Source organism: Thunnus maccoyii, chromosome 10 (assembly GCF_910596095.1).
Source record: "Thunnus maccoyii chromosome 10, fThuMac1.1, whole genome shotgun sequence".
NCBI lineage: Eukaryota > Metazoa > Chordata > Actinopteri > Scombriformes > Scombridae > Thunnus > Thunnus maccoyii.
The window spans coordinates 1,501,193-1,525,794 of record NC_056542.1 but is presented as its reverse complement, the minus strand read 5'-3'; the positions used below and the strand labels follow the sequence as shown (position 1 = coordinate 1,525,794).

The following is a 24,602-nucleotide window of genomic DNA, read 5'->3' as shown; positions in this document are numbered from 1 at the left end:
CACCATGATTAATTGTCATTCAACAGCAGACCCATCACTGCTGGACTACATGTACACATGTATTCCTTCTGCCAGTGCCAAGGTTGCTTCACAACACAGCATAAGGTAGTGTTTTTTGATTTAAAAATTATTATTAGATTTATAATGTTTTGTTGACACTATTGTTGCTTCTGACTTTCATGGGATATTACTATAACATTGTCATTTACATTAACTTCTTCCTTCAGGCCACCCTCCCTTGTGATTCCTTCACTTCACAGTGGAAAACCTGAGGTTTGCACTGAAAATAAGCTGAACATCATGCAGCTTTCCAAAAACTGATGCAAAATAGCGATAGACAGAAAATGTTTTTCTGCCCTGAAGCACTGTTCAAGGTATTTGATTATTGTGTATTATGTAAGTTTTAGACATGCTCTGTTTCATAGTTATCAGTTTATCATACCAACCTCCTATTTTCTCTTGTTAGGACCGGCTAAGTCCTCCAACCTCCACATTAACATCTGTACATTCATCCATCACTTTTAGAGAGAGTGACTCATCTGTGTTGCAACAAGCTCCTCCCTGAACAAGTCCTACAGGTAACATTTTTATGACCTTTGTGACATTTTGTTATGTTTGTAGAAAATATCCCTCTTTTACCAATCAATTAAGAAAAACACTGTTGATATTACTGTTTGTGCATGTTTGTTGCATGAAGAACTACTGGAATGTCAGAAAAGAAAGTTCTGTTATTCTTTTTACTCTTTTTAAGGTCTCTCATCCTCAATGTCACTGTTGAGACGCTGCCCTCACACCAAACACTGACCAGATAATTGGAAGCTGCAGTTCCACAGCAACTGGAAAGGTTATATGGTGGCAGCCCTTTACATCTTCATGCTGACACTCTGCTCCATTGACAGTTTTTTTTTTTTTTTTTTTTAAATGGACAGATTCAACAAACAATACCATTACAGAAGACATTTGACTCATGCACAAAATGACTGCCACTCTAAAGAGAGATCAGTTACTTAATTTGCCAAATGCAACTGAACTAATTAACTTGGAGGAGAGAACACATTTTAAAATAATAATTAGAATATGCTTTCAGCCAATAGGTATGTGAATGTTTTCTCACATTTTTCTACTTTGCCTTGAAGTAATCTGAACCCTCTGGTATAGAAGGCAGTCTAACATTTTAGTTATGTGTTAATAATGAAGACAATACCCTGAGCTTTGGCTTTACTAGCTCTATTTTGGCGTACTGTAACTTAAAGCCATGATCTAATGGGGGTATTAGCCTATTACAAATAAATATCACTAATGAAATCAACCTATCTATAAAACTTTGCTGAATTGGGTTACCATGGAATATTGCATTATTATATAATGCAATATATTATATTGCAAGAGATATGGCAGTTAATAAGTAGTATGGTGGTGTTTTGCCAATGACAACAAGATAACGCTATTAGTGCCATGATTGCAATGAGAACTTGTGTACGAAGTTTCATTTTATTAAAGACAACAAAATTGCAGAAATATAATGTGATGATGTTACTTATCACCCACTGTGGGTAGAATTGGATGAAATGTTACACACTTGTGCAATGTGACTAAGTACAAAATTCCCAAAGTTGGTTGCAATCCAAATTAGCATTGAAGAGTTATTGCCCATTAAATACATCAGGCCACACCTTCAAAAATTTGGTAACCAACTACAAATAAATGGTAAGTGACACCCAAAAACAAACTCATAAGTGTTGTTCGAGTTCATCTAAATATGGTATGTACCAACTTTGGTGAAGATCAAAGTATGTGTCAAAAGCAGCAAAAAATGTGTTAACTAAAAAACCCAAAATTGCAGAGAATTTTTCCCAATGGGTATGACCTGTATCAGTAGAATCGACTTCATACAAGGAACACACTGTGTAAACACTATTTTGATAGTGTTGAAGAAAATCACTCAAGTCCTTGTTCAAAGTGTGCTGTGGTGGTGGTGATTTTATTAGCATTCCATAATACGGTGAGCTTACTGACACAGAGCGGGTCTGAGACAGTAGACTGACCCAGAGCAGAAGAAATGGAAACACTTTATACAGTAAGATCAAGGCAGTGATCAACAAATAGTAAACAAAAGGTAGGAAGGGAGGGCATTTGGATTCAGACTTTACAGTGTGACACAGACAAGATCAGGGGTCAACTTAGTAAGGGGGTGGAGGTGGGGGGAAAGGAAGGGACAGATGAAATCAAGGGCAGCAACAGGACGTGGGTACTGCATTCAGACAGGATCAAAAAGGTTGAATCAGCAGGGCTCAAAAGGCAGGAAAGACACACAGTTGGTATCTTGTTGATCAAGGGGTTGTTCCCAGATGTCACTTGATTATCAAGTCTCTACCCAAATTTGTATTTCCTCTTCAATAGGCCCCACAGTTCTTGATTATTAGTCAAAATGTAAAACACATAATAACTGACCATATGGTGGTGCTACTGGTACCATGTTTTAATATGTTAAGCATTATCACATGGGACACCTATCCATGAATGGTGAATATTTTAACACTGATAGTTTGAGATATCAACTTCAAAACATTCATCCCATAGACTTTCCATTATAATTTTTAATACTTTAAAAAAGTATAATAAATCATGGAAAAATGTTAAAAATATAAAAATACTCTATGGAGATGTACGTTTTTACATTAAAGGGAAGGACAAACAGTAAGTCAGTAGATAGATGTCAAAAAACAGAAAAATACATTTTTAGCGCCATTTCCATGTGAAATTGTATCAAATACCACCGATTTGTTCAGCATTGCCATCTATACAACTGTGCTGAATTTGGTTACCAGACGCCAGATGCAGCCACTGCTACTGCCATCTGCAGCCACTGCATTTATTGCTACTGTCGCTGCAAATTTCTGTTCCAACAGCAATTATTTAAAATTTTGTAGCACCACCTACGAGTGAAATTGTATCAAAGACAACAGACTTGTTCAGCATCCCCACCTGTACAGTTTTGCTGAATTTGTTACCATGGAATATTTATGAGATATGGAACTTAATAAGCAGTATGGTGGTGTTTTGATTGTGGCCACAAGGTGGGGCTATTGGTGCCATGTTTCAATTTGTGGTGCACATTGACATGGAGAACTTGTGTACCAAGTCCCATTTCATTAAAGACAACAGAACTGTAGAAATATCACACACTAGTGCACTGTCGTGGTATGTACAAGATTCCCAAAGTTGGTGTCAATCCAAATTAGCATTGAAGAGTTATGGCTCGTTAAGTGCATCTGACCATTCTTTCAAAAGTTTGGCAACCAATTACAGACAAATGGTAAGAGATATCAAAAAATTAACATATAAGCTGTATTCACGGTCATCTAAATATGGTATGTACTGAGTTTGGTGAAGATTGGATGAAAAATGTGTCAAAAGAAGCAAAAAATGCATTTATGAAAAAATTCAAAATGGCGTAAACATTTTCTAGGTGCAAATGGGCGTGACTTATATCAGTCTACTTGGTACCATCCAAGGAATACACTGTGCAAAAATTGTTTGGATAGGCCTCACGGTTCACGTGTTATAAGCCAAAATGTAAAACATTCAATAAATGACCACATGGTGATGCTATAGGTCGCATTTTAGAATATGTGAAGCAGTTCCACATGGGTCACCTGTCAATCAAGTTAGAACACTTTAGCACTTTTAGTTTTTGAGATATGAGCTTTCAAACATGGCTTCCATTGACTTTCCATTATACATTTTAAGTCTTTAAAAAATTATATAAAATCATTGGAATACGTTAGAGATGAGAAAGTTATAACACACATCTCCTTATGGGTATATACAATTTGACATTAAAACGAAGTTGATACGACAAATCGTGTAGGACTAGTTAAATTACAAAAACTGGCGAAATAATAAATAAATAACTAGAAAATGCAATTTCTGTAGTTGCGTGTGATTGCTGAGAACTGATTTTGATTGCATTACTGGAAGCTGAACACTACTGAAATATCTACCAAGATTAAAATCAGCAAGGAGTAGAACTGAACCTATATCCTCATGTTTGTAAGACAGGCATGCTATGCACTGAGCTTATCTATCACATAGCTTGCTTGGTCAGATTTTTTACCTTAGACTTTCAATTGTATGACATATATAGGTTGTAATTTTAAGACAAAGTTTTCTTGACTGTTATGTGTGCACGCCAATATCTGATGTTTTTGTATGTATTGTTTTTTTTGTGTGTGTGTGTTTCTGAAATCAAAGTAATTTTGAATTGTAAATGAAACCTGAAGGTTCAAGGTGACTAACAGTTTAAAACAGAGAAAGAGAGAGGTTTTATCATAAGGACTGTGTTTTGCAGTCTTAATCAGCAGATTGACAACAGCTGTGTAGATCTGCATTTTTCTACCTTCAACTCTACTGAGTTCTGCCCAAAGCAGGGTCTGAACTCATAATCTTTAGATCTAAAAGGAACTTTGATGTGACATGATCTTAAACCACTGGAGTCACAGATTATTGCATTTAAAGGCTGATCAGAAAAACACTGCACAGCGGTAATATTCACAACTCTGGAAAGTTATCAAGCTGCAACCATGTTCATTAGTGCGCACATGTGGAGTGCGTCTGTGTCCACAAAACACCCACGCACACACGCACATGCACACAGAAACTTTTTGGCCCCCGCACTTCTGTAATGGTTTGGTCCAGTCAGGTCTGGTTGGTCCTGTAGTGCTGCTGCAGATCTGTGTGTCAATATCTCAAAATATCTCAACAACTATTTCATGGATTGTCACAGATTTTATTTTCAGACATTCATGTTCCTCAGAGGATGAATCCTACTGACCTGATCCTCTGACTTTTCCTCTAGCGCCACCATGAGGTCAACTTTTTAGTTCTTTAATGAAATATCTCAACATATCTCTGACTTTTTATCTAGCATCTGGTCAAAATGTAATAAATAATACCAGAGACCAGTGTGGATTAGTGGCTGTTTACCATGTTCCAAGTTCCATCAGACCACTTAAGTCTGCAAAGTATCTTAGTTTTGACTCCACTGAATTAAATCCAGTTTTCTTGTGAAAACTCAACATACTCACAAGTCCACAGGAGGCGCTGAATGAAAATTTATTTTAAGTCACATAAAGCCCGATCAATTATAGAGTAACAACACATTACTACCTGCTATCTCATGTACACATTAAACTCATTAAACCCATTAAACATGATATACACAGTAAAAAAATGGTTTGATCAGAACATGTCTGCAGATTTCTCCACATCATAGTACCATGTTTTTGGACATTTAACACGTGTGACTGTACATAAGCTGTTGCATGAACTTAAATGACATGTTCACAGTTCTCAAATCAGTCTTAAACCAAGAGTCAGGAGCCCAGATGAACATTGAACCTGTTTTTCTTGCTGTAATCATTCCTCCTGTTCATACTGACCATTAGAAGATCCCTTCATAATGCACTTACAATGGAAGTGATGGAGGACAAAATCCACAGTCCTCCTTCTGTGCAAAAATGTATTTAAAAGTTTATCTGAAGCTAATATGAAGCTTCAGCGTCCAAATGAATCATATCAAGTAGATATCTTCTTAGTGCCAAAGTCCCTCTTTTTGTTACTATACTTCCACCACAGCTAAACAGGGAAACACTGTCCAGGTTCATAAACTAACATTATGAACATCAACGTTAAAGCTTCATGAGGCTGCTGTTCAATTCTTTTTAAAAATACTTTATCAAGACATTATTTGAGTTTATTGACAATGTTCATACTGGGTTCATGGCCCCAATTTAATCATGTTTCAAGTGTTTAATGTGCAATAGTGATAACTAATCATCAAAAATATAGCATATTTGTAACATGTAATTAATAATAGAAAGAAGAAAAAAGGAATAAAAAATAAAATAAATGTCTGGTTAATTGTTGAATTCTTGCTCATTTTCATCTTTTGCCAGTTTGTCATCTTCACCTCCTGTTCTCAGTTCAAACATTTCCATTATTCTTGTTTTACTGTTGAATTATTGTGAGTTCACTTCAGTGAGCTGCAGACAGCCAAACACAGATCACAGTCTCAGCTACAGCAGTGCACTGTTAACTTGAGGAAGGAAAGGTGTCATTATGCTGTTGAAATCAGCTCCTATGTGAGTTTACAGAGTGTAGGAACAGTCTGTGTTGAGGATCCTGGTGACATATTGTGTTGATGTTGATCCTTTTAGCTGCCCGGCCTCCTCAGACTCTCAGCTGCTTACAGCACAAGAGGATTAGTTTCCCTGCAGGAGGGTCAGAGAGCAGCAGGCAGAGAGGAAAAATGTGGAAGCAGAGAATGGACGTGTTCATGCTGCTGCTGGTCTGGGGGCTGCTGGTTGGGCCAGTGCTGGCTCAGGTCCGGCACCCTCTGCCTGTGCTGTGGATGATGCCCGTCAGCTCTGAAGGGGGGGGGGGCCTGACCGCCGGTGTGGCCCCTGCTGTCAGACTGGCTCTGCAGGACCTGAAAAAACAACCGCCGCCGCTGGGAAACTATGAGATCCAGCTGCAGCTGCTCGACTCACAGGTCAACTTTTCATTTTTATAGTTTACATCAAAATTTTTGTTATTTTTATCAGTCTATCAGTCATCTATCAGTAGAAAGCAAATCTACCAGCACATCTGTAGTCTGGCAACACAGAGGAAACATTTTCATCTATTTAATTTCATTTGTGCCAAATTTGCATTTATATAAGTTGCTCTAATTCTATTGGTCCTCACTTACTAATGGAAAAAATTACATTTGCTGTTCGATACAGTCCTAAAAGAAACAGTTTCATCAAAAAAAAAATGTCTTATTTTCATCTTCTTCTTCTTCTTCTTCTTCTTCTTCTTCTTCTTCTTCTTCTTCTTCTTCTTCTCATGAATTAATAGAAGTAAAAAAAGATATTGGAAAAATACAGGCCTGTTGTCACCACACCTGTGAAACAGTGTATTTCATTTATTTTATTTCATGTTTTATTCCCACGATTCACAGTGTGAAGCGTCTTCGGGACTCAAAGCTCTGTTTGACGCCATGTGGGCGGGGCCAAAGTACCTGCTGGTGTTTGGAGGGGTGTGTCCGTCTGTGACGATGCTCATCGCTCGCTCTCTGCCAGCTCTCAACCTGGTGCAGGTACGCATCTGTTATTATTCAGATAATGTCATCATCATATTATCCTTCAGAAATTGTTTTTCTCGCCTTTCTTTCATCTCATGTTTTATTTTGTAGTAAGGTTTTTCATAAATATAAAATGTTGATATGCTCATCTGAGTCAATTAAACCTAACGAGCAGCAGCAGGGAGGATTTCGGAACCTTTTTTAGCCCTGGGTTTGGCCTGTATGTAGCCTCTCAGGTTACACTCAGGCTGCCCTATCTCGTTGATGGAGGTTGTAGCTAAGGAATACCTGCAGATAGTATTCAGGACAGAAACTTCCATCTCCTCTGCATGTTTTTCGTATAATAAAAAAGCAAAACATTTAATCTGTATTTTTTATAGTTCTCCTCAATGATTCTTGAATAGAACAACAATCACAGATAAGACAGTAAAGCACAGAGCTCAAAGTATTTTCTATCAATCTCTTTATTTTTGTTATGCTTCCATCTGAAGATACAGATTAAATTTTCATTTTTACCCAAAAAATGTTCAGAGGAGGAGGAAGCAGATAGATTATAGTGTACATAAATGTAGGATATATATACTGTATATGTTCAATATTCATTTCTATTACAGTCTGTAAATCAAAGCAGTTTTCAGGTCAGCTGTAACTGCTCTCTTCTTGTATTATTAGCTGATGTCCCTTGATGTTCTCTGATGTTCCAGGTATCCTTCGCAGCCACGCCCCCCAGCCTGTCCAACAGGAAGTGGTATGGGAACCTGTTCAGCACTGTGCCGTCAGACCGAGCTCTGAACCAGGTCACCGTGAAGCTGCTGCAGCGCTACAAGTGGACCAGAGTCAGCATCGTCACACAGGAAGGACCCAGACACTCAGAGGTAACGCTGACACATTATATGGATATTAATGATGATGGTCTATATAATTACCTTCCTCTACAGTTTTATTCCCACTACTGACTGATTTTTTGTTTCCACTGAGTTTGTTTCAACTGATTTATTTCCACTGCTGACTTGAAGCAATCAGTTGCTATTTTCTGTGTGTGGCATAATCACATGTGATGATATTTGTTTCTGCAGATGAAGAAGGATCTGATCAGACAGCTGCTGAAGGCCGACGTTCAGGTTGTTTCCACAGTGAGTTTCTATGACGATGCCTGCAGCAGCCTGAAGAAGCTGAAGGTACTGAAGGACCAGCAGTAGAATACAGTAGAACAGTAGATCTACATAAACACTGTGGTGGCAAACAAACTTAACTTACAACACAAAGATAACTGACTGTAAACTCTACGTGTCCGCATACATTTGACCACTTTGATCAAACTGCATCAAAGAGTGCAGAGTTGTCAAAGTTGATATTTTAAACTTTAACATGCATGAGATTATTTCCACTGATGCTTTTTATTTGCAGGAACGTGACATTCGGATTATCATCGGACAGTTTGAGGATGATTCTGCTTCTGAGGTTTTCTGCTGTGTAAGTTAACGTCATGATGTTATTTTCAGCAGTAAACATGGTTGCAATGCAAAATATTTAAGGTTAGCTCAACATTTTGGGAAATACACATGTATAGAGCAGGAGTCAGGATGTGGTTAGCTTAGACTGGAAGCAGGTGGAAACAGCTAGCCTGGAAATACACCTACCAGCTCCTCTAAAGCTCATGATTAACATGCGATATCTTGTTTGTTTATTCTGAACACAAACTGAAATGTAAAAAGTATATGATTAGATTTGATTAGTTGCCAACTATTAAATTAATCGCCAATTATTTTGATAATTGATTAATCATTTTAAGTATATTTCATTTTTAACATTGACTTTTTATGTGGTAAAGCAGTAGATGATGATTATCAGCAGTGCAGCAGTCTTGATGTGTTTTCTCTGTGTGGTGTTCAGGCCTACAGACTGAACCTGTTTGGAGCTCGGTACCAGTGGATCGTCGCTGGAGGAGGAACAGCTGGATGGAGGTTGGGCTGGCAGGTTTCTGGCTGCACTGCCAACAATCTCCTGACGGCTGCAGACGGATCCATCAGGCTGCAGATCCGACAGCTCAGCAGCACAAACGCACCGGGAGTCTCCGGACGGGTCAGAAACTCATGTCGCAGTTTAAACTTTCACCAAAATCAGCCAGGTTTCATCAACACAAAAACATGTTCAAAGGACACATATTACAATTCACAAAACTAAAGATCTCAACTCAACTAAAAGATTCTGACTGTTAAAACACCAACAGAGCCATGACTACTAACACGTATCCAAAGCCTGATATATCTTGTTCCTCTGTGTCATAGACTTCTGTAAACTATTAAAAACACATCAGTGAGCAACACCGCTGCACTGGGTGTTCCTTCATCATGAAGATGGCTTGTTTAGAAAGTAGTTGCCACTGAGCATGTGCGGATTCTTCATGCATCCATTTACAGTACAGCCGTGGATTTGATCTCTAACAACAATGAAACAGCTTACCGGAGTGACGTTTTATCCCTGGTGGACTGATGTAACGCAAACAACTTGAAAACCAATGAATTAATAGTGGACTTTGGCAGGGGCTGTGGGGACCACCTGCCCTTGATCATTAACAACCATGAAATTCAACAAGAGGACAGCTACAAATTCCTGGTGGAGTAACGATCTCCACCTTGAAATAGGGAGACAACACTAGAACTATTCTCAAGAAAGCACTTGTCTGTTTAAGATGTTGGGCCATGGCTACAAGTTTGGCTATCAGCAATAATTAATGATTATCAAAGATAATTGTTAATTATTAAAATCAATAAAATTATTGATCAGAATTAATAATAACAGGGCACCACCCTAATCCTCCGGAAAAAAGATAGCCAATTCAGTCTCAAAGTGTACTAATCTATGAATTTGAGACTTTGATAAATAATTAATTTAATAACTATAAACAAAATCACCATATCAGTAATTAGTTATGGTTGAAGAATTTGTTCTTTACAGAGCAGGGGTTGGCAAAACTCATTCTTGTGCAACATTAAAACAGACAACAGGTATATCCAAAAGCATTTATTTAACAAAAGGGTAAAAGCAACACACAATACTAATCTAGCTAAGTGTACCTATATACAAGTGTGTGTGTGTGTGTGTGTGTGTGTGTGTGTGTGTAGGGAAGACAATAGCAAGATGGCTGCAGTCACCTGGTGACTGAGCACATGGCATGCCGACAATTTGGCTGATAAAGGGAACTACAGAGATAAAAGGCCAGACCATGTGGTGGCTTGAACCACATGTGCTGCCTGAACCAAAGTTCGCCAAACTAGGTTTTAACCTCTTAACTGTGTGGTTCTCTATTCAAGGCCAATTGGTGTATGCTAAAGGTGCCAGGTTAAAATGAGGTTAGTTGCATGCAAGGCCTCGTTACTGGATGTAACATGTGTTAAGCATGCTAATATTAACCTAGCGGTGTGGCTATGCAGTAACCTGACTATAAGCAACAAGGACATCTCAACAACAGTTCAATGTATAACCTTAACCAAATCAATATACGTACAGTACATTGTTTGAGTTAAACATTCTTGCTTAGCCGTACTATGCTTCACTGTGTTGCTAGGCTATGCCCAGTTGTTACCAGTCCATGAAGGAAGAGATGCTTTGTGGTGTTCTGCTTTGTAGCCTGTGAATCCGTGGGTGAGTCAGGCTGAGAAGGCTTTGGCTCTGAAGCTGAAAGATGCAGGCGTTGCTGGGGAGACAGCACTCCAGTCGTGCAGAGGGCCCAGGTCACTCCTTTGTGTAGAGTTAGCGGCAAGCTAACTCCATTTCGTGGCTCCTGTACTTGTTAAACTGTGCAGCAGACTTGTGTGTTAGCTGCTGGCACAAGGAAACTTAGTTTCTGAGTCTTAGGCAAGCTCTCGCGTCTTCTGCCGTAAAGAAGACTGTGTGTGTCTGCTGTGAGCAGGCCACACAAGAGAGCAGAGAGCTGCTCCAGCAGCTGCTGGAGGTGCGAAAGACCAAGCAGCTGCTCCTGCAGCTGAAGGAGAAAGAGAGCAAGAAGCTGCTCCTGCTGCAGCTCGTGGAGAAAAGATAAAAGGGTAATCTCTAGTTTTGATAACCTGGATCCATGGGTGGAGCTTCACACTTTGGTTGCGAACCCCCAGGGCTCAGGTTTCTTGGAGTCTTGAAACATGTGGTAAACTGTGGTCCACATGTAGTCCCAACAAAGACAACTGAGCAAATGTGGTATATCCAGGGATAGTATGGTGCAGTTTTATAGAGCGGCAGTGGAGATCATCCTTACCTACATAATAACCGTGGTGCGTACTGGATGAATTACTGGATGTGATCTCCCACCCCTCGCGGAAAGCTGTAACGCTAGATTACAAAAGACGGGCCTTAAAGTTCTAAAGAACCCTTCTCACTCAGCTAACAACCTTTTTAATTTCCTTCCTTCTCACAAAAGACTAAGAAGCATTCAGACCAGAACATCCAGGTTCCAGAATAGCAAACATCCTGAAGCTGTCCGCCTGCTCAACACTCCAAACAGCACTGCAGGCCACTCGGCAGGTTTAAATAGTGTTTTTAATGCATTTGAAGCACTTTATCTAGTCAGTCTTTTGATGTTGTTGCTATTTTCCCTACAGGTGTTTTATCTACAGTGTTCTTATATGTTTGTGGATTTTATTTCACTCATTTGTTTTATACTTTTATGATTATTTTATGGGTTGGACATTACCTCTCTGTTTTATACTTCTCACTAAGACAATTCCAATCAATCATGTTGATATGGCAATAAAATATTGAATATTTTATCAGTTATCACAACCTCTTCACTTTGTACTTAAGTCTTTGGAGAAATTTATAATGTAGTACAAAATCAAGAGTTTGGCAGGTTATTGGCTTATTACTATGTTTACTCTTTGGAGCCATTTCTAAACAAACTAACGTGACCAAACTCTTCATGATGAAGGAACATGTCACCCAGTGCAGCGGTGTGGCTCACTGACGTGTTTTTAGTAGGTTCTGGACAACAGCGGAGGAATAAGATATATCAGGCTTTGATACACACACAATACTTGTTAGCAGATCAGTTCATTGTTGGTTTGGATCCAAACATGAGATTTGTTGACAAGAAGAAAAATACAGAAAATTGCCAGACAAATCGTTTAAGACACATTTGAAGAGCAGGATCCTGATCACCTCCAAAACCCTTTAGATTTTAATGATTATTTTACCGTTCCTCTAGTGCCGCCATCAGGACCATATGATATATGTACAATCTGGGGTAGAAGATGGTGGCTGGTATTCTATTCCACTAACAACTTATTTGTCCCATGCAAGTGAACGTTTTTGGCCTGGACAACACCGACACACATCTGAAAAGGCCTAGTTTTATTAAGATTTTTATTGTTTTATATATAGACAAGTAGTGTGATCTTGACTCTGGTCCTGCTGTGTGTCTGCAGACTCCACAAAACTACCAGGATGCGTACCTCAGAGAGCTGATCCAGGAGAGGTCGAAGGTCAGCCCCCTCCACGCCTTTGCCTACGACGCTGTTTGGGTTGCTGCCAAAGCTCTCAGCCAGGTGATGGAGGCGGTGAAACACCGAGAGAAGTACAGCATCAAGAGAAATGTCACCGTGAGCGAGGAGGAATTTCAGAAGATGCTGCTGGAGGTCGTGAAGCAGACGCAGTTTGAAGGAGTGACGGTGAGCAGATTCACTCACCTGAAACACACACCTTGAACATACACACCTGGAACACACACACCTGAAACACACACCTGAAACACACACACCTGGAATACACACAAAATGATACAAGACTTTAAGAACTGATCAGAGGGGAAATTCATATTACAGCAGTACTTCTACTGGTACTGATACTGGCTCTGCAGTACTGTTACTTAAACAGATACTGCATTGTTAGTAGAGTTACACATAAACACTCACTCAGTGCTTAATAATGAGTAAGATGTGATCCCACAGTATATTGATGTTTATATATGGTTTTTAAATATATTTATAGATGTAATATACTGTACATGTTGTTTATATTAATTTCTAAAGTGTTTTGTGTTTTTTCAGGGTCCAGTTTTCTTTCGAAATGGAGAAAGAATGATGTTGATCGAGCTGATCCAGTTTCAAGGTGCTTTACACCTGTTTCACACAGACACACACACACACACACACACACACACACACACACACACACACACACACACACACACTTTTTTATATGACATACAAACATAAACTTTACACCAGCAACAAGTGTGTGTGTGTGTGTGTGTGTGTGTGTGTGTGTGTGTGTGTGTGTGTGTGTGTGTGTCTGTGTGTGTGTGTGTGTGTGTGTGTCTGTGTTTGTGTGTGCGTGTGTGTGTGTGTGTGTCCTCAGGCAGCAGTGGTGTGTTGGTGGGAGAGTTCAGTACCAACACCCAGCAGCTCAGACTCATGAACCACCTGCTGAAATTTAAAGGTCAGAAACTAAACTCACACTTGACACCAGAACTGAAAGCATTGAACACTGATCAGTCGTATTGATCGCTTTAATGAGTGTTTGATCCTGCAGGTTCAGGACCAGCTAAAGACCAAACTGAGGTGCGTCTGCAGCAGCGTCTTGTCAGCCTCCTTCTGTACAGTATTGTGTCATCAGTCGCCACGGTAACCATCATCATCACTCTGACCATCCTGTGCTTCATCATCATCAACCGCAAACACTGGTACAACCTCTATAAACTTAAACCTTAGTAATAACAGCATGTACAGCACATAGATATATAAATATAAGTATTATAAAGTCACTGTATTGTTGTTTCTGTCCTCTGGTGCCTCCAGGCTGCTGAGAGCGAGCGGTGGATCCCAGGATGAGCTACTGCTGCTGGGCGTCCTGCTCTCGTCTGCCTCCGTCCTGATCTCCGGTCTGGATGAAGCCTTGCTGTCTGACGGGACGCTTGAGCTCCTCTGCTCTGTGAGTTCAACCGGCTGCATTTGGTTTGTTGTTGAAGAAAAATCATGACAAGACAACACTTCATTTCACTGCAGAATGACTGTCTGATCCACAGTATTCATATCAAAAACATCCATATAGATGGTCTGGCTCCAGTTTTACCAGATGTTTGGGTCCGAATATTTAAATATACGCTGGAAACAATGAGCAAATAGGATCCACTGTGACTGAGTTAAGACTTGTCAGTCAGGCCCCTCTGTGAGCCTTAGACTACGTTCATATTACGGGCTTTAATGCTTAATTACAATTTGTAGTCAGTTCTGATGTTTTTGTGCTGATGGTTCACAGTCATGTTTGTAAGTGACACATATACGGCTCCAGTGTGAACATGGTCCTAAAATGCCGCACTTATGTTAGAATAAAGTCGACATTTTTGAGCAAAAACATTGGGATTTTTCGACAAGTTATAACTTTTTGAGAAAAGAAGTTGTCATATTTTGAGGGAAAAAAGTCTTTTTCCTAAAATAAAGTCAGAATTTCATGAAAAAAAGTGAGAATATTTCAAGAATAATGTTATAATTTTTGAGAGAAAAGTCAAAATAGATCAGGTTGACAGGTTTAACTGAAATGTGAGCGGCATGTGTACAAAAATAACAGTAACAATGATGGAAGCAGAAATGTGTTGTGTGCAGCTTGTGACCACCTTGTGTCTGCATTTGGCATATATTTGACCAATTCTACAATACTATAACTAAAGCGTTACTGCTATGTAGCTGCCATGGCTCCTGTTTTTATCCTCTGCAAAGGATTTCTTGCTTTGTTGTGTAACTTATATCTCTAATATGTCCATCTAGACATCTGAAATGACTAAAACAACATGGTTTTGTAAATGGGGAGAGCACCTGATGCATGGCCTTTATTCTTAAATAATTGTAGAGAGGTCACACTGAAGAATTATATTGTCTACATTCTGGAGTAAAATCCCCTTTCTGACATATTTAGTCATATCAGATTTGTTCTCGTGCAGGTTCGTCTGTGGATTCTGTCAGTGGGACACACTGTGGGCTTCTCTGTGCTGTTCATCAAGACATGGAGGGTTTATTCACTCTGCAGCATCAACCAGAAGGTGACTCTCAACTACCAAGATACATTTAGGTTTAGACTTTATGGTGACGTGTTAGGGCTACTGTTAGAAAAAAACTGAATATATAATATAAAATATAACACATTTTATGTTGGTCTTTCCTTTCATTTGTCACCTGTCTTTATATGATATTTAATATTGCAAAAAAAGTCATAATTATTTGTAATTATTTGAGAAAAAAAGTTGTAATTTTACCAGAAAAAAATTAATAATTCAAGAATAAAGTCATAATTTTTCAAGAAAAAAAGTTGTAATATTTGCAGAAAAAACTGCCGCACTTATGTGAGAATAAAGTCAACATTTTTGAGAAAAAACATTGGGATTTTTCTACAATAAGTTGTAATTTTTTTTTAGAAAAAAGCAGTAATATTTCTAGAAAAGTCATCATTTTTAAGAATAGAGTCATAATTTTAAAAGTTGGAATATTTCCAGAATAAAGTCTCAAGTTGCTTTGAAAGCTCAAGGAAGCAACTGCACTTTATCAAAGTTAACATTTGTGTCAACAATAAGCCACAGAGGTGAGATTTCTGCCTGATCACAGGTGTTTTAAAACTGTTTGTTTCAGTTTTCCAAGAGAATTTCGTGCTGTTAAGTAAAAGGTTGTTTGTGTGTATATCTGTGTTTCCAGCAGCAGAGCAGCCTGCAGCCAGCAGGCCGTGTGCTGCTGTGGATGTTCCTGCTGGATGTGTTTGTTTTAACCTCCTGGCAAATCCTGGATCCCCTCAGACGGGTGGTGATGCAGCACAGATTAGAGGTAACAATGACCAGCATGATCTCAAGTCATCCGTAAATCAAATAAATCACCCATAAATCACCTCTAACATGTTCATCCTCTGTAGGGAGAGAAAGGGATCACTGATGGGGCTGATGGGAAATGTGGAACAATAACAATATCAACATGAGACTGGTGTTCATTTGGTTCCAGTAATTAAACACTAAACTGTGTTATTGTTGTTTGTGAGCAGTTATTTTATTTGGCGCTGTTGTTTTACATGATCTTGTTTTATGAATACACTCCAACACTTTGTTGTGTTTTTCAGAGTGACCCTGCTGATCAAGACGTGATCATCCAGCCGTACTCTGAACACTGCAGCAGCATCAACATGGAGCTGTGGCTCACTGCTGTCTATGGATACAAAGGACCCCTGCTGGTCAGTACTGACACAGTAAAGCATAAGCCTGACAATTTTTTTATATTTTTCTTCTTGTCAAAAAATCTCCTGTTTGTTTCCAAACCAACAATGAACTGATCTACTAACAAGTATTGTGTGTGTTTAGAAACGGCTCCAATAACAGCCTCATGTTTTCAGGAGAGTAGTTCTGTGTAATGCAGGCGCTACTGAGCATGTGCGGAAAGTTGTGTTTACAGCTTCACTTATTTGTTGAGCTACATGGCACAAACTCTTGACTTTGTACTGAAGTTATTTACAATATACAATCTAGTATAAAGTCAAGAGGTTGTAATATATACCTGTTTATACAATATATGTTTACAGCTCATTAGTAATCTAGCTGCTAACTGGTGTTAGCAGTACACTTTTCCCCGGTGGATGTTTGTTTGGTGGCTCGTTCAACAAGCTGCAGGACAAGACATGTTTTCATGTTTGTAAGTAAGATAAGAAGAAGATTTTAGCAGGAAGCTAATATGGGTTGTTGTTCAGAGTCTGTGCCTCGTGTGTTGTGTAGCAGGATGCGATCGGGCTCAGTGTGACCTTTGATAGAACAACATGTTATCACTTTATGCAGAGATTTGATCTGCTGTATAGAAATAAGGACTCCAGCTATATATAGTAGACATATAACTAACAAGATTGAATTAATGCAAAACTGGGGGGCACAATCATGAAAACAAATAATTTAAATGTAATTAAAGGACCAGTGTGTAAGATTTAGTGGCACCTGGCAGTGAGGGAACAGATTGCAACCAACTGAATGTTGCTGTTTGTTCTTCAGGGTCTCGGATGTTTCCTGGCTTGGAGCATCAGGACTGTGCAGGTTGATCATCCTGCAGTTCACAGTAAACACTTGACGCTGAGTATGTTTACTCTGACGGTGTTCAGTGTGTTGGGAGTCTCAGGATCACTGCTGACGTCCCACAATCCTCCTGTTCAGTTCTGTCTGAGCAGTGCACTCATCCTCGGCTGTAACATCTTCATCCTGAGCCTGCTGTTTGGAACGAAGGTCAGTGTGACGCTCTCTGATTTCTTTGTTTTAATTTTGTTTGTTTAGTTTGAATATTCTTCTTACTCAGTTACTTGCTCAGTTATCATCGAGAATTCTTCCTGACATATTACCTGTTTTTAATTTGTTTGTAGTTTTTATACTTGTGGTCGAACAGCAGCGAGCTGCAGAGTGAAGCTGCAGAGGAAGGAGCTGAAGAGCAGCTGAGGAGGTTAAACCAGCAGCTGAAGAGTCGAACTACACAGGTGAGGAAACAGAAATAACAAGTTTCATTTCATTAAGACAGGTTTCCTGTTTCCCAACAACCAAGGATGAAGGGGCATAAAAACCTGAGAGCTTTTATCTGGACATTTTCAGTTTTTAGAAATAAAGCAACTTGCTGGAAACCAGTAAAATTACTGTTTATTTACAGTATTGTAATACTGTGAATTTGTATGTAACACTCATCCCTGCATTTCCAAAACTTTTTTTGCCCCACACAGTCAGCTAACATGTAGCAGTGTGTCACATCCTGCCTGGACTTTGTCTGTTGTTTTTAGACTCTTTGTGCTTTTGTTCTTTTCGGTTTTCTGTGTTGCACTCATGTTGCCTGGATTTGACTTTCTCCGCATTCATCCCATTTGGCAAAATGTGAATCTGTGTGTTGGTTTGTACTTTGAACTCTTCTGTAATGGGGAAGCCCATCGCCCTCTGCCATCCCGCTCCCATGGGGGTGCTGTCGCAGCCAACTGTGCCTCCTCTTCAGTTCTGCAGACAGGGGATCCTGAGCCTATGCAGCTGGGACGCACCTCCCTCACCCCAGAGGAGAAGGAGCATCGCCGTAAGGCCAACCTCTGCCTTTACTATGGAGCAGCAGGACACTTCATCTCAAGATGTCCAGCAAAAGCCAGGGCTCATCAGTAATGGGGGAGATCCTGGTGAGCCCAACTTCCTTAGCATCTCCCCGTCCCCAAAGATCTCTGCTCCAGGCCCGGCTCCTCCTTCCGGACGGTCCCCACACCATGGCAACCTTCATTGACTCTGGGGGCTCGGGCGGGTTCCCTTGCCACAACCAGTTCCCGCTAGAGCCCTAGATGGACACATCTTGGGCAACGTCACACACCAAACCTCCCCTGTCCATCTGCTGCTCTCTGGCAACCACCACGAAAACAATCCAGTTTCACATCCTGAGCTCACTCCATCTGCCTCTCATCCTGGGGTATCCTTGGCTCCGTCTTCACAACCCTCACATCGACTGGGTCACAGGGGCCATTCGGGAGTGGCGCCCCTCCTGTCATCTTAGGTGCCAGCCTCAGCTCCTCGCCTGATCTCTCCAAGGTGCTGCTGGAGTACCATGACTTCTGCCTGGTCTTCAGTAAAGCCAAAGCCAGATCTCTGCCTCTGCACCGCCCCTACGACTGCGCTATTGACTTCTTGCCTGGGACTTCACCCCCCAAGGGGTGCCTGTACTCCCTGTCTGAGCCTGAGAGAAAGGCCAAAGAGACTTATATCAATGACTCTCTGGCTGCGGGTCTCATCCATCCTTCTTCCTCTCCTGCTGGGGCGGGTTTTTTCTTTGTGGAGAAGAAGGACAAGACCCTGAGACCCTGCATCGACTACGGAGGGCTAAATGACATTACTATCAAGAACAGGTTCTCGCTGCCACTCATCTTCTCTGCCTTTGAGCTGCTCCAGGGGGCCCCATTTTCACCAAGCTCAACCTGCATAACGCCTACCGCCACGTTGTCCGCATCAGAGAGGGAGACGAGTGGAAGACGGCCTTCAACACTCCAACAGGGCACTACGAGTGCCATTCGGCCTCACCAACGCCCCTGCCGTCTTCCAGGTCCTGGTAAACGACGTTCTTCGAGACATGCTCAACCAGTTTATCTTTGTCTACCTGGAAGACATTCTCATCTTCTCCCAGTCCAGAGAGGAACACATTCACCATGTCCAAGCTGTCCTCCAGTGCCTCCTTGAGAACTCCCTGTTTGTCAAAGCTGAGAAGTGTGAGTTCCATGCCTCCTCAGTGTCCTTCCTGGGGTACATAGTTGCACTATGGTAGGTGGGTAGGGGCTGTCCTGTCCCATTGCATTGCCACTAACCAGAAGCTCCACCCATGTGCCTTCTTCTCTTGGCGTTTGTCGCTTGCCAAGAGGAATTATGATATTGGCAACAGGGAGCTGCTGGCGGTGAAGATGGCTCTTGAAGAGTGGTGTCATTGGTTGGAGGGTACCAAAGAGCCTTTTCTTGTCTGGACTGACCACAAGAACTTGGAGTACATCCGATCTGCTAAAAGACTGAATCCCGCCAAGCCCGTTGGTGACTGTTCTTTGCCCAGTTCAACTTTACCCTCTCCTACCACCCTTGGTCTCGTAATGCCAAGCCCGACGCCCTGTCCCGGCAATTCCAGAGAGCGGAGGAATCTGGAAAGAGGCCAGAGCCCATCCTCCCTGGGTCCTGTCTTGTCGCTGTGGTGACCTGGGACATCGAGGAGAGGGTGAGAGCAGTGGCTTAGGGACAGCCTGGTCCCAGCTCCTGCCCGCCAAACAGTTCTGCCTGCCTGTTCCCTGGTCTTTGTCTGCTTGTGGTTGAGAGACGCTCTGATTCCTGCTCTGCCGTCTTCTCTGGTTACATCTGCTCTGCTGCCTGTTTACCTGCTGCTGTAGCAGCCCAGTCCACGACACCCTGCCTACTGCCTTCCAGCAGTGATAACCCCCCCCCCCGCACACTGCTGCTTGCCCCGGAGCTCTGGACTAGAGACTGTTCTTGTGCAGTGTTGCGTCTTTCCCTGTTCGTCACCGATCTAGCCTGCCTTAGAACTGTTGGACTGTTGCCAGTGCTGTGGTTTGTCTCCCTTGGGAGTGGAAGATCGGGGTTCGATTCCCGGTGGAGCCATACTCATCAGAACTGTGTTTCTCTGACCGTGCTACTATTGTCTTGACATTGTGTGGAATAAAGACTGTAAAATATATACTGGTGTCATTTGTGCTGCAATTGGGTCCATTCTATACCCGTTACACTTTAAATATTTATGCGTGTTCTTCTTACTTATTCACTTCACATGGATTATGCAACTGAAACATATATGTTTTATTGCCTGTACAAATGAACATAATAACCATTTTTTTTAAATAATCAGAAATAATATTGTACTATACTATAATGTTTATTGTGTTTTTTGCAGCTTGATGTAGAAATAGAAACCATCACCATGCAACTTTCTGAGACTTCAGAGTCTGAGATGCTTCATCACACAACAAGAGAGAAAAACAACGGTAACAAAACATGAAATCATACAGCGACACTGTGGTTTAAACTGATCAAGCTCAGAGTGTTGAAGAGTAAATTTACTGTCACTGTCTTTGATCTGTAAACAAATCGACTTCATCAGTCTGTGCAGTTTTATCAAGAATGTTACTGAATGGATCTACAGCACATCAAGCTAACTAGACTTACACATTATTACTTACATCACAGACAGTTCTTCAGTGTTCCTCTGCAATGGGGCCATGAAACTATATCATATTAATCAAACTTTCCCTTTTATATCTGTATTTTTGTCCCTGCAGGTGAGGTCAGATCTGTGACTCATGCAGCTCAGGTGTTTGCTGAGGATGAAAACTCAGAGAGAAAACCTTCAAGTCCAGACGATGTCAACTCTCCAGAACAGTGAGTCCAAAACAAACAAACACATTCTGGACATTCACAAGCACTTAAGTAACCGGGTTACTGTCAGCTAATTACCTAATCCAGCCAAACATGAGCTTTGACCAGATCAAATACACCTGCTTCAGGCTGCAGTTTAAACTGTAAGGGGGTCAAACAGAGAAAGACACTGACTGCAACAAGTTTCACCTTTTCCAAGTTAGAGGTTAGCATAGAATAAAGCTCCTCAGTTGCTGCCATATTGTGCAAATGAAGAAAACACAGGATTTACATTTTTGTTTTAATATTTTACTGTAGAACTGAACAGGCTAATGCTAGTCACTCACAATGCTCTCAAAGCAACCAGTTTGCTCACTAATTATCTAGCTCTGAAGACACTCATTTGTTCCATCAGTTACTGTCTTATAACTGTTAATAAACCATTCCCAGAGGTTAAAGAGGTTAAAGGACAGAGGTTAAAGGCACCATGTGGCATTTTGACTACTAATAGCACTATGGAGCAATGTTTGAGTTAATCCCCGTTTTATTTATATCTCTTACCTGCACAAGAATCTACATGCACACACAAGCAGGCAACACTGAACACACTTGTTGAGCATTTCACATTATTCCACTGATCTACTGGTGACAGTAATGCAAAAAGACATGCAGCAATGCATCAAAAAAAGAAAGGAAGAAGCAGAATGCAAGCCAGTAAACATAAACAATTTTGAAATATTTGAAATATTCAAAAAATCTTTCATTTTTTAAGGAAATGCATTAAATGCTTGTTAGACCTCAAGGATGGGCACAATGAGTTTCGGTAAGAAATGCTTGATGTAAACAACTGATGTTTTGTTCACCAGTAGTGAACTCAACACTGACACATCATCAGCTTTTAAGTTGATATGTTGAACTTGTTAGCAAACAGTTGCTTATTTTTTTTAAAAGGAAAAAAATCTTTCCGGACTTTTGAGGCTCTGTACTACACAAACAATTTGCGTGGATTTTTGCTTTGCCCCCAGGAGTAAATCCACTGATTCCACTGAAATGAATTAATTTGCTGGAGAAAACAAATGCGTCTTCTTGTGAAGTGTGTTTACTGTTGCATTAAAACCACTAAAATATTGAGACATACTAAATGTAGCATAACAACAGCACAAGTAACTAAAATGGTTTTACTGTTATTCAGTAAAACAAAACAGAACAAACAAAAAAAACTTGTGTCAAAAGTTGAGACTTTGTGGGGAGAAATTGGGGTTTTCCTATTCACTTCAACACAGTCAGAGTTTTATTACAGCAGCATCTAGTGGACATTAGAGGAGCTGCAGCTCAACACACTTCTGATTGGCCTATAGAACAACTTCATTACCCTTCTGAAAAAATTGTGAATATGCATTCTGGGAAATGTAGGAAAACATCACATAAAGTCAAAGAAGTCCTTTACATGTGGGGCCGGAATATGTGTATGTGCTGGAAGCATTAGCATTTTGTGCTAGTGATTAGCATTAGTGATTAGCATATGTATTATATGATCGTTATATGATCATGTTGGGAAATGAATTCCTGTAATTAAATAAAAACAGTTTAATTGACTTTTCACAGCCTCTGACAGTTAAACCAGTCGGTACAGATCAGGATTCACATCACGTGGAGAAACACTGAGTTACAGGAATTCAGAATTTCAGGAATTCATCAAAGTTATAAGAATGTTTATCAAGTGATTTACTCTTACAGCCAAGTGTGAAAGTAAGTGTTACAACCCAGCTCGTTAATGAAGCAACATAAAACCAGATTTAGTTAGTAAAGTTATTTCTTAACAAGGAAATTACAAAGGAAAAGGGCCTGTGAGTTCTGTTCAAATCAATAAACAAATATAACAAAAAGAGAGCTTTTTAAACAAAAGCTACAACTATCTTCATCTAAAAGAAAACAAAACAAATATAAAGCCTCACTATCAAACTTCTAGCCTCCACAGAACAGAACTCCTGCACCGAGTGTGTCTAGACAAAGAAGAAGCTAAGTGTGAGTTATCAGTAATAAGATAAACCTTTACCTGTCAAGGTCCTGTCAAGGTCCCCACATAATTAACTAGCGCCTCAATTAACATTGAAATCAAGCCTAAACAGAGTCAACACTTTTGAGTAAAAGCAGTTCGAGAGACACAGCGGCGAGTTGCTCACATCACATCATAGCTGTCTCGACTGACAAACTGGCCAAATATTTATAGGTAGGTTCAATTCCCCAGTTGAACTGTCAGGATTAGAGTGCTGGACTGAGTGCTGCACCAATCAGGATCGCCGAAGAAACCAGGAAGTGGGAGAAGCAGCCGAACTTTGGGACCATACAAGCTGCCTGACAGGCACAAAAACACTAAATAAAAGGCTACACACATACACGAGACAGGTGATCACATGTTTGATCACATGAAGGAACAGCCAATCACATCTGCAAGAAACATAAATGATTATAATTTTTTTAGAAGCTCATTTTATACATGTGAAATCTTTAAATCTCTGAAATGGAAAGGATTTTTACTTTTATCTTTCACTTACAATAAGTCAAAATTTTACAAGTAGTTTAAAATCTGGACAGAGGATTAGAAAAAACAGACTTCTCTAAACGAGGAAAACAAAAAGAGGGGATTTTATATTTAACAGACTGTAACTTTGAAGATACCGACAATATGGAGTTATGTCTGATTGCTGAAGCCATCTTCAGGGTCAGTGACAGCGACCAAAACCCGCTTCAGCTACATATTGGCACGTCAGCATTGTATTACCTATCCTAAGAGAGCGATTCTGCTCTCATTGGACCATCCTGTAAAAATAAAGGTTGACTAAATGAATGAATTGTTATTTTTTGGGTCACATTTCTTTCCTGTGATCTCTCTCAGTGTGCGACGCCGTCTGTCCGTACAGCTGCCGATCCTCCATCACTCCTACCTGCCTGCCATCGGCGGCATCAGCGCCAGCAGCTCCAGTCTGTTCAGCAGTAGAGAGGCCTTCGTTCACCACGACGCACTGATGACAACTTCCTGTAAACCTGACAACACACACCTGGAGCCACAGCTTTGACCTTCATCTGAGATCACCTGTTCTGAAACAGAGGATGTTGGCCTTGAATGTATTTTAATATATATTATTAAATATGGAAATAAATGTTGGACCATATACAGTAGTAAACTTTCCCACCAAACTGCCATTAAGATGTTGACTCTTTGTGATTTTAATCTAACACTGTCTGTTACCAATTGTTAACTTGATTCATGTGAAAAATAAGAATTGAAAATATGGAAGAAGACTTTTTTGCTATTAAAATGTTTTTAAATCAACTGAATATCCTCAAAATGATTTCTGTTTAATCCTTTGAACAGAAAATCCCCAGAAGATGAACTAGGGTAAACCCCTGAATGGAATATCCAAATTTTGCAATGTGGGGAATTCCAGGAATTACCTAATCCAGCCAAACATGAGCTTTGACCAGATCAAATACACCTGCTTCAGGCTGCAGTTTAAACTGTAAGGGGGTCAAACAGAGAAAGACACTGACTGCAACAAGTTTCACCTTTTCCAAGTTAGAGGTTAGCATAGAATAAAGCTCCTCAGTTGCTGCCATATTGTG

General features: G+C 40.3%; 1 protein-coding gene across 2 annotated transcripts; it reads left to right on the top strand.

The window, feature by feature from the left end:
• Window positions 1–506: 506 nt before the first annotated feature.
• On the top strand, window positions 507–24,312 carry LOC121905983 (gamma-aminobutyric acid type B receptor subunit 2-like). 2 transcript variants are annotated; one of them, XM_042424612.1, is made up of 21 exons: window positions 507–578; window positions 752–844; window positions 6,219–6,553; window positions 7,004–7,141; window positions 7,831–8,001; window positions 8,203–8,304; window positions 8,534–8,599; window positions 9,020–9,208; window positions 12,544–12,786; window positions 13,165–13,225; window positions 13,475–13,555; window positions 13,649–13,799; window positions 13,915–14,047; window positions 15,054–15,152; window positions 15,799–15,924; window positions 16,211–16,321; window positions 17,124–17,351; window positions 17,486–17,596; window positions 20,518–20,608; window positions 20,903–21,002; window positions 23,875–24,312. In XM_042424612.1, the coding sequence occupies exons 3-21, from the start codon at window positions 6,311–6,313 to the stop codon at window positions 24,053–24,055; spliced, it is 2,625 nt and encodes an 874-aa protein (XP_042280546.1). In that variant the 5' UTR covers window positions 507–578; window positions 752–844; window positions 6,219–6,310; the 3' UTR covers window positions 24,056–24,312. The 2 variants fall into 2 exon arrangements, with proteins under 2 accessions (XP_042280546.1, XP_042280545.1); XM_042424611.1 differs by lacking the exons at window positions 507–578; window positions 752–844 and having other exon boundaries at window positions 6,011–6,553.
• Window positions 24,313–24,602: the final 290 nt, after the last annotated feature.

Excerpts from the sequence above, each read along its gene's own strand:
- LOC121905983 (XM_042424611.1), top strand. The coding sequence starts at position 6,203 with ATGTTGATCCTTTTAGCTGCCCGGCCTCCTCAGACTCTCAGCTGCTTA. Across the intron at positions 7,142-7,830 it reads CAGCTCTCAACCTGGTGCAG|GTATCCTTCGCAGCCACGCC; the intron begins GTACGCATCTGT and ends CTGATGTTCCAG. Across the intron at positions 9,209-12,543 it reads CACCGGGAGTCTCCGGACGG|ACTCCACAAAACTACCAGGA; the intron begins GTCAGAAACTCA and ends GTGTGTCTGCAG.